Source organism: Peromyscus californicus, unplaced genomic scaffold, assembly GCF_007827085.1.
Source record: "Peromyscus californicus insignis strain IS unplaced genomic scaffold, ASM782708v3 Scaffold_12__1_contigs__length_115047231, whole genome shotgun sequence".
NCBI classification, from domain to species: Eukaryota; Metazoa; Chordata; class Mammalia; order Rodentia; family Cricetidae; genus Peromyscus; species Peromyscus californicus.
This window is the reverse complement of record NW_026294413.1, coordinates 53,619,525-53,629,351: the sequence shown is the minus strand read 5'-3', so window position 1 is coordinate 53,629,351 and position 9,827 is coordinate 53,619,525. Positions and strand designations below refer to the sequence as shown.

Genomic DNA, 9,827 nt, shown 5'->3' with positions numbered 1-9,827 from the left:
CTAGGTTGGCTTTGAATTTACCCTGTAGCCCAAGCAGGTCTTAAACTTTCAACCCTGATTGCCTTGGCCTCCCAAGTAGCTTGAATTATAATAAGTCTGCACCGCCAGTCCATGTTAAAATATATATGGTGGAGCATGCCTTTAATCTCAATACTCGGGAGGCAGAGATAGGCAGATCTCTGTGAGTTTGAGGCCAGCCTAGTCTACAGATTGAGTTCCAGGACAGCCAACGCTACACAAAGAAGAAACTCTGTCTTGAAAAACAAAGAAAAATAAAAAATAAAAAGAATTTTACATATATATTATAATTAGAAAAACACGTGTATGTGGTGTATGTATGTGGGGAGCTGGGGGCCTCATGAATCCCAGCATGAGTATAGAAGCCAGAAGAGGACATCATAATCTACCTTAGTTTCTAGAGATGGGGTCCATTAATGAACCTGGAGCTAGGCAGGCAGGCAGCAATACCCACTGAACATGGCCCATGCCAGTAATTCCAGCACTTGGGAGACTGAGGTCAAATGTTAGTGAGTTTGAGGCCCACCTGGGCTATATACTGAAATCTTGTCTTACAAAAAGAAAGAAAGAAAGAAAGAAAGAAAGAAAGAAAGAAAGAAAGAAAGAAAGAAAGAAAGAAAGAAAGAAAGAAAGCCAAACCTATTTAGATGATTCTAAGAAATGAAAAACTGAAGAAAGTTCTTCCAATTGGTAAGCATATATTTACAGGTTGATATTCCGGCTGTTGTTTCTGGGGTTATGTGAAAACCTTAGCGGCATGTTATCCATTGTCTCCTGGGCGAAGCCCATGTATTAGTTTGCTTTCTGTTGGTGAGATAAAACAGTGACCAAAAGTAACTTGAAAAGCCAAGTGTGGTGGCTCACGTCTTTAATACCAGCACTCCAGAGGCAGGCAGATCTCGATGAGGTGGAGACCAGCCTGGTCTACACAGTGAGTTCCTACACAGGCCAGCCACTGTCTGGAGGAGTTCCTTTGGCTTACCGGTTACAGTTCATCACTGAAGGAAGCCAGGTCAAGAACTCAAGGCCAGAACTTGGAAGCAGAAACGGAAGCGGAGACCATGGAGGAATGTTGCTTACTGGTTTGTCTGCCCACGCTTGCTCAGCTACCCTTCTTATACAGGCCAGGTCCACAGGCCCAGAGATGGCACTGCCCATTGACAGTCAGTTAGCAATCAAGAACATGCCCTACAGATATGTCCATATACCCTGATGGAGACAATTACTCAATTGAGGGTCCCTCTTCCCAGGTGACTTAGTGTCAAGTTGACAAAACGAATCCGTGGAGAACCCCTTCCCTTCATGGCCTGTAGCCTGTCAACAGTTCATCATTATGTATCTCAGATATTTGTAAGAGCACAAAGCAGCTCTGCCATTTTGGCTTCAGAGGCTCAGATGCTAACTCCCCCTTCCGGACAAGCTCTGAGTCCCATCGACTTCACAGAGCCTGGCACAGCTCCTTTCCTCTGGGGACTGTTCCAGTTAGGGCAGCTCTGGTTTCTTGTACATCCTGGCCTTAAGCCCACCAAGCTTATACCTGTCCCACCTCTTGCTTCACTGGCCCTTTAGCTCGAAACGTTCTTCTTCTCTTAGACTTTCACAGAGCTACAACTCAAGTCAATGTCCTCTGTGCTGGGCCCTTCCCTGAAAGTCAGCGTGAGGACCTGAGTTTGAATCCCTAGCACCCAAGTAAAGTGTGCCTTGCAACCTCAGCACTGGGGGTGGTGCAGGAGGGGGGGTCACTGGGATTGCTGCCTGCCAGCCCAGCTCCAGGCTTCAGGCTCAATAATGGACCCCATCTCAAGAAAATAAGGTAGATGGTGATGTTCTCTTTCGGCCTCTGTACTCATGCAGGGATTCATGACCCCTCAAACACACATACATACACCACACACACACACACACACACACACACACACACACACGACCAAAAAAAAAATCCCAAATAAATAAACCATCATCATTCCTAGGAAAGAAAAATCTAAATCCCAGTCCTCCACTGTTCACTCATTTCCAAAATACGAAGGGCAAGAATCAGCCAACCCAAAACAAAACCAACCCCAAAGCATATACTACTTGGCCTTATGTTATAAACTGTGACCTGGGCCTTGTGTCTAGGACACCACAGACCACAGCTTCAAAGAGTCTGCTATGTGAACTGTAAGGTAGGGGGAGCAACCAAGAGGACAGGCGTGATCAAAGCACATATTCTATGCATGTATCACAGTGTCTCAGCGAAATCCACTACTTTGTACAATGAGTAGAGACTAATAGAAAAGACAGTTGCAGGCCTATTTGAGAAAGACATGATGAGAAAGGTTTTTTTCTTCCCTATTAGCATCTATAATTAATCACACACACACACACACACACACGCACGCACGCACGCACGCACGCACGCACGCACACCAATCAAACTCACTATGTCTCTAAGGTTTATTTAGCCTTAAATTGCTGATCCTCCTGCCTCCACCCCCCAAGTGTTGCAATGCTGGAATTACAGACCTGGACTCTGTATCCCACCAGAAAAATATGTATTTTAAGAGAAAACACCTCATTTACAATGATATCAGCAGAAGATTTGTCAGGGGCCTCCACTGAGACGACCTCACGCGTTTGTGAAAGCTCAGGAGGACCCAGTTTATTTGTTCAAAACCTTAGTGTTTGGAGTATCTATGAGCAAACCACAGGTACAGAAAGAAGTAAACCCCAGAGCCTAGCAGGAGAAGTACTTATTGGCTTATGATTACCAGGGTCAGAGAACTTCTAGTTATCCCTTAACTGCAATTGATGTGACAACCATCCTGCCCGCCTACCTGCTGCCAGGGTCAAAGATTGCTGTTACCCCAGAGGACTAGTCTGTTGATTCACTTCCTTTCAAATGAACGGTGGAAAACAATTGGTGAGAAGAGGTAAGAAGAGGCTGTGATGTTGGAAACACATGGATCTCTGATAAGCCTTTGCGTCTTTCCCAACTGCTGGTGTTTTTCCAAATATATGTAAAAGTATAATTTCCTTAGGCTTAATTTTCTTTAGGGGTGGCTAGGGAATGGAGAGTACTCTCTTGAAAAAGACCTGAGTTCAGTTTCCAGCAGCTCACCACCAACTCCAGCTCCAAGGGATCTGATGCCCTCTTGTGGCCTCTGAGAGCACTTGCATCCACATGCGCAACGCCCACCCCCCCACATACACATAATTAAAAATAAAAGTCTCCTAAAATTACTTAAAATTTTATTTGTATGCATGACTGTTTTTGCTTGCCTGTATGTATGTGCAGCACGTATGTATGTGCCTGGTGCCTGCAAAATCCAGAAGAGGGTGTCAGATCCCTTGAAAACGGAATTACAAGTGACTGTGAACCACCTCATGGGTGCTGGGAAACAAACCTGGATCCTCTCCAGGATGCCCCAGATTGTTATTTATTTAGAGGGGGGGCACTCACATATGTCATAAGCACTTTTGTGGAGGTCAGAGGATAATACACAGGGGTTGGTTCTCTCTTTCCATCATGTGGGTGCCAGGGTCCTGGCTCAGGTCATCAGGTGTGGAGGAGTGGCCTTTACCTCGAGTCATCTCACTGGCCCATACATACATACCTACACACACACACACACACACACACACACACACATATACACACATACTTTTAAAGCTGTCTAGAAGACACGGATTGTAATTTGATGTATTCCAGAAGAATGAAGACATTGACTTTCAATGGGCATTGTATGGATAAACCATCAGTCTTCAGGAATATGTGTATCCCATGCTAGACCACAAAGTGTACATGCTCTTTAAAATAGACAGGCATTTGTTTTTCCAATGTTATGACCTGTGTCCATGGAGTATCTTTGCCATTTCTCAGAATGGATTTTCCTCAAATCAGACCTGGGTACCACTGACTAGGAAAGCAGCAGTAAGGAGGGAAGCCTAATGACTTACTTCAGAAGACATGTCCAGTTTTAGTGCATTTCACCCCCTCCCCCAACAGGCTTAGCTGGCTAAGAGTATTACAAAGAGATGTCAGCGGTGACAGTTCTAATCATCTTAAAGGCCTGTTTACTCCAGGGCCTATTGTCTCCGGTGCCATAATTTCACCTCTTTTAAGTAAGTTTCTACATGAACGTGGGCCAGATAAGGAGACAGCAAAGCCATCACTCAGGAACCAAACCCAGCCTAGGAAAGTAGTAAGAGCACGTGGAGGAAGAGTCCCAGAGAAGGGATCGATGCCAGTGCTGCGGCCCACATCCTTTGTGACACCACCAGCACATGTGCTGAAAATGAATGCAAATTAAAAGACCAACGGGAGGGGTTGGAGAGATGGCTCAGTGGTCAAGAGTCCTGGATGTTCTTCCGAAAGACCCAGGTTTGATCCCCAGCACAACTGTTGGTGGCTCACAACCCTTGCTACTCGGGTCCCAGGGGATCTGATGATCGATCCTCAGGCACTGGGCATGCAAGAGGTACACAACATGTACATGCAGACATAACACCCATTCACACACACACACATAAAGACCAATATGATTTGTGGATGCTGTCCCAGGATAGGTGGTTTTGCAGAGCTATTCTAAGCTTGGGGGTAAAAATACTGTTTTGCCTCAGGCTGGGGCTTAGAGCAAGTCTATTACTGCATCCCAGCACCACCAGAATAAGCCTTAATGGGCTCTTGCTGAAATGTTAAGTTGTCAGGATACTATTAGAGGGTTCCATTTGTTAATGAGCCGACTCTGATACTCAGGACACCGCTAGTAACTGCTGACAATTCACTGTAAGATTTTAAAAAGTTTTCAAAATTTTTATTTTATGTGCCCTGGTGTTTTACCTGCATGCTTGTCTGTGTGAGGGTGTCAGTGAGAGTGTCAGATCCCCTGGAGCTGCAGTCACAGACAGTTAGGAGCTGTCGTGTGGGTGCTGGGAATTGAACCTGGGTCCTCTGGAAGAGCAGCCAGTGCTCTTAACCCCTGAGCCATCTCTCCAGCCCCTTCACACTATAAGATTTATTCCTCAGCAAACTATGATGAGATCTCTGGGTAACCATTAGCATACGAGTCCCCTGGAAGTGTCTCATCCAGTAAGAGCTAAACCAGAATGGCGTGACATTTAAACACCACTTCAAGAACCTATAAAGAGTAATTATCCATAAAAACAGCCCCTTATTTTTTAAAAAAAGGGCAAGATGGCTCAGGGGGTAAGGTTGTTTGTCATCAAGCCTGATGACTTGAGTTTGATCCCCAGAAACCACATAGTAGGAGAACTAATACCTGTTCACACACCCTGGAATGCATGAACATGCCTACTCAAACACACATGCACACAATAAACGTGACGAAAAATAAAGGAAAAGTAACGTAGAGTTCTATACAGAACTCTATACATACACTCTTTACTCTTTCCAAGGCCTCATCCACAGCTACGTCCTTTGTTCCTGAGCTACACACTTGACCCAAAGTGAATCATTTTAAAAAAGAAGTGTATTATAGGACATATGAAGTCCCTTCTAAATTCCCATAAGCAAAATGTAAGCCAAACCTGGCCAAAAAAAAAACAAACAAAAACAAAAACAAACAAACAAAAAAAAAACCTTTGTAAATCAGCAACACACGATCGCCACCTTGTGTCAAAGATTCTTCATTACAGCCCAGATCTTCAGGCCAAAGACCACACTTGGGACTCTTACCAATTCTTACAGAATATAGCTTTATTTATAGACTCTTACAAATAAAACACTTACAGTCCACATGACATAAGTTATTTTATTTTCTAATTCTTCTCATAACACCTGAGTTATTTTAAAAAATACTGTGATGGAACTGTAAAGGGAACTATGAATAAAATCCTCTTTCTTTTTGCAAAAATCACCCAGCTTATCTGCATCTCTTTGGAAGAGGGTTCGCTAAAGCTGGATCCTAGGCGACCCAAACAGAGAAGTCGTTTAAAACCCAGGGTGAAGGGTTACTGAAGAATGCTCCCCTGCTGACACCAGACATCAGACACTAAATATTGGGGGTAAGGGGTGGGTGACAAAAGGTGAGGTCAGGGATGAGGTGTGAAGTGACAGGACCCTATCCCTGGCTAAGGGCTCCTTCCTCTGTGTGACAAGCACTTTCCTTGCTAGTGTTAGCAGGGGGCAGAAAGCTACAGGCAATAAGGCCAGAGGGGGAAAGTCCGCTAAACAACTCACCACCCCTTGGACTTCTAATATGTACAAATGCTTAAAACAGCAAGTTCAACATTTGACAGTCAGAAAGATTCGGTGGCCACGATTTCAACTCGCTGGGCAAATCTGCAGCCAACAGCCACAGATAATCAGCTGGACCGGAGCACCCCACCCCACCCCCACCGGAGTCTGAAGAATGAGGCTCCAGGATTTCCCTTGAAAGGCAGCTGTCTGCACAAGAAAGTTCTCGAGTTCCTTGAAGTGTGCGTGGCAAGCACCCTATCTCATGTTTAAAACTATTCTGAAGCTCTTCTAAAGCCACTGTCCTCCTTCAGCATGAAGGGGATTTAAGGAGTAACAGCATCTAGAGGGGATTCTAAAATTAAATTCTAGTACACAAGAACGTGAACTAAGCAAAGCAGAATCTTCCAATCTTTTTTGGGGGTGGGTGTGGTGGTGCTGGGAACGAAATTCAGGGTGTCACACACACACTAGGCAAAAGCTCTACCACCGAACCACACCCTCAGCCCACACATAAAAGAGTACTAAGTTTTATGTTTTTAATCTTCATTTTGTCTGGCTGACACAGGATCTCACTATGTAGCCCAGGCTGGCCAGCGACTGATTCTCTATGGAGCCCAGGTTGGTGCAAAACTTGAGCCTCCGACCAACTCTGCCTCCTGAGGGTTGAGATTACAGGTGTGAGCCACCACACCGTGCTCAGCCTTAGAGTTTGAGTGTCAATCTCTGCAAGCTCCTGACGCGGTTGTCGGAAAAATAAAACAGAAAAGATAAAGACTCCTCTTCAAACAGTGACAACAGTGAGGACGATGACGATGACATAAACTACTAGATTCTGACATCGAAGGAATTGGTTCTTTGGTAAAACTGGACCCCAATCCTACCAGGACTTGGTCCTAACATTCAATCTAGAACCATGATTGCTGAAGTTTCCTCTTCCTCCTGCCTCTTCTCAAACCCACCCAAGGCAAGAGAGGTAAGGACGGGAGAGAAACCGAGCAAATCTCTATGTTCCCCGAGGTGTGTTGTCAGGGTTCCTGGTTGCAAGCATGCTTCCCCAAGAATGAACATATATATACACATGTGTTCACACATGCACACATATATGTGTTCATATATATACACATGTGTGTGTATATATGCATATATATGCTGTTTTTAAATGGACAGTTTTCCTGGGTAAGAACAGAAAGACTCAGGTGTTGGCAATGAACCAGTACTGTCAGCCATGCAAACAATGGCCCCTGGGCTGTGACTGTGGGCACCACTAAGAAAGGCTCCGGGAGAGACTAGCTCCCCAAAGTGGCTAAGGAATCTGCGTTATCAATATGATAATAGTATATGAATTCACTTAGTGAACCTGGAGATTAGCTCCCCTGGAAGCCAGAGTTCTGAGGAGAGGGCTCCACAGTGTCTGAGGCCGGCCTGTGGTGTGAAATGTCAAGCATAACCATCCGTTTTTCCGGAGCCAAAGAAAGCGCTTTATACTCAGCTCAATTCAGGCTTCAATCCTGTTGCCTGGGGCCAGGGAGGAGGTGGTAGCTAGACAGTGTTGCCCTTTAAAACTCACTGGCAGCAGTGACGTCCGCAGCCCTGACCTCAAGGTCTGACCTCAAGGTCCAGAGTTCCTTGGTATTCAACTATTATTTCTGCAATTAACAAGTCCTAAGTCTGGCCAGCACTGACCCCATTTCTGATTACCTTTGTCACAATAAGGCATAAACAACTGTGTGCCGATTCTGTGTCAGGTTCACCTAGGCAGGAGGCTAGACCAGGGGAGATTAATTTGTGCAATTTCCCCCACAAACATCTTAAATGTGCTCCTAGTGAGGCATCTAAAAAGTATCTAGAAAAGGAAGCCAAGAGGGTGTGTGTGTGAAAATCAGGGCAAAATGAATTGATTTAGTGCAGACCTCTTGCCACTCTGAAGACTGTCCACAGTGGCTCACCTGGCTGCCTGTGTGACGCAGCTGCTGCACACAACCAGCATCCAGCATCCTAGTGGGGACCAGAGAGCACCAAGGAGACAGGCCATCCACCACTAGTTCTACCTCCTTGTCACTTGAGGTGATCCCCTGCCTCATCTGCTCAGAATGCCAGTCTCTTTCAGAGATCAGTTAACTGAACAGACTGAAAAAAAAAAAAAACAAACAAACCAGGATTCTTATCTTCTGTCCTTTCTCTGTAAAAAACGTGAGAACCCATGTCAAGATGGACTGACCTGAGGTCCAGGGTACACACATTCAGAATCACAGGCCCCCAAAGTTGGAAACCACCCTGATATTTCTAACTAAACCATGACCATTGGCTTCATCTTTACATTGTAAAAGATTCAACATCTCTCGGTGCTTCCTCCGAGAGAAAGAGACAGACGGGGGTGACCAGAAGGAAAAGGGAGGTGTGTCCTACGTGAGGCATTTCAGTTCCAGAATCATCTGTGGAAAGGGTCGGGGAGACGGTTTGAGGCACTACCTAGAGATTCCCGGGGCAGGTTCTTCCTGGGACAGGATATTTTGAAACAGCTGACATCTGAATGCAGGCAGGCAGTCTGTGCCAGTGTGTAAAGAACTGCCTCTTCCATGATGCTTCATGGATGCCGAGTCCTCAGGCCGGGGACGTAAGGCCCAGAGTCTGATGCGAAATGCCACTGGCTCCCCGGGGGCAGGGTCCTACCCAATCTGAATCTGCCCTGAGTACATTGTGAGGACCAGCATGATGGAGAAGCCAGTCAGGAGGCCAAGATTCTGGATGACAAAGGGGACCAGGAAGCTGTCCTTCCTCTCATCCTCTTGACAGACCTCGTTCATCTCAGGGAACTGAGAAAGGAGAGAAAAATGTGAGGGTTACAGTTTCCGTTATCATCTTACCAGCTGTGGTGATTGGGACAAGTTATGGTTTGAATCCACCTCCACCCACCCCCAATTTCCGGTGGTGGTGTTTTGGAGGTTCTGGTGACTTCTCTAGAGGAAGTAAGTCATTGGGGGCATTATCTTTGGCCGTTCCCTGTAGCTCTCAACAATATGGCTGCCGGAAACGGGACCAGAACAACGCCAACACCAATTGCCACATCGGCATGGACTGGAGGAAACCTCACAAAGCCCCACCCATAGATGAGGAGTTCTAGGAAATGACTACTCAGACTTCCCCAGGGATGAGCCCTCTAATTGGATATCCAATACACATTATACATACAAGCATCATGAAATGGACTCAGCAGTTTGTGTTTGTGTGTACATAAAATATATGTTATATATATAATATATATATATATCTCAGTAATAATTAGAAAGAGGCTATGAATTTGAGAGGGAGCAGGGGGCGGGGGAAGGACAACACAGGTTTGGAGGGAGAAGGGGCAAATACAGCACTCATGAAATTCTCAAAAAATATTAAAACTTCAAAGGAGACATAATGTTACCATTATTTGTGATAGACAGGTTATAAGTAATGTTCTTTCTCTTTCATTCTTTTCTTTTTGCCTACACATTACACCTTTTCTATCAAATTTAAATAAGGACCCTGGACAGAGTACAATCAATTTTCTTTAATGACATGATAACAGAGGGACCAAAGTTCTCCCTTTTAAAGCCAATGATGGGCTGGAGAGATGGCTCAGTGGTTAAGAGCACTG

The 9,827-nt window shown here is 45.3% G+C and overlaps 1 protein-coding gene across 3 annotated transcripts in view; it reads right to left on the bottom strand.

Annotated features, from left to right (window-relative positions):
• Positions 1 to 5,696: 5,696 nt before the first annotated feature.
• The window catches only part of LOC128107205 (metal cation symporter ZIP14), a 48,819-nt gene continuing 44,688 nt past the window's right edge, over positions 5,697 to 9,827 (bottom strand). For all 3 annotated transcript variants that reach the window (XM_052732826.1, XM_052732825.1, XM_052732827.1), the window contains one exon: positions 5,697 to 9,012. In XM_052732826.1, the coding sequence (XP_052588786.1) occupies positions 8,866 to 9,012 (147 nt within the window). In that variant the 3' untranslated portion in view covers positions 5,697 to 8,865. The remainder of the gene's footprint in view (positions 9,013 to 9,827) is intronic.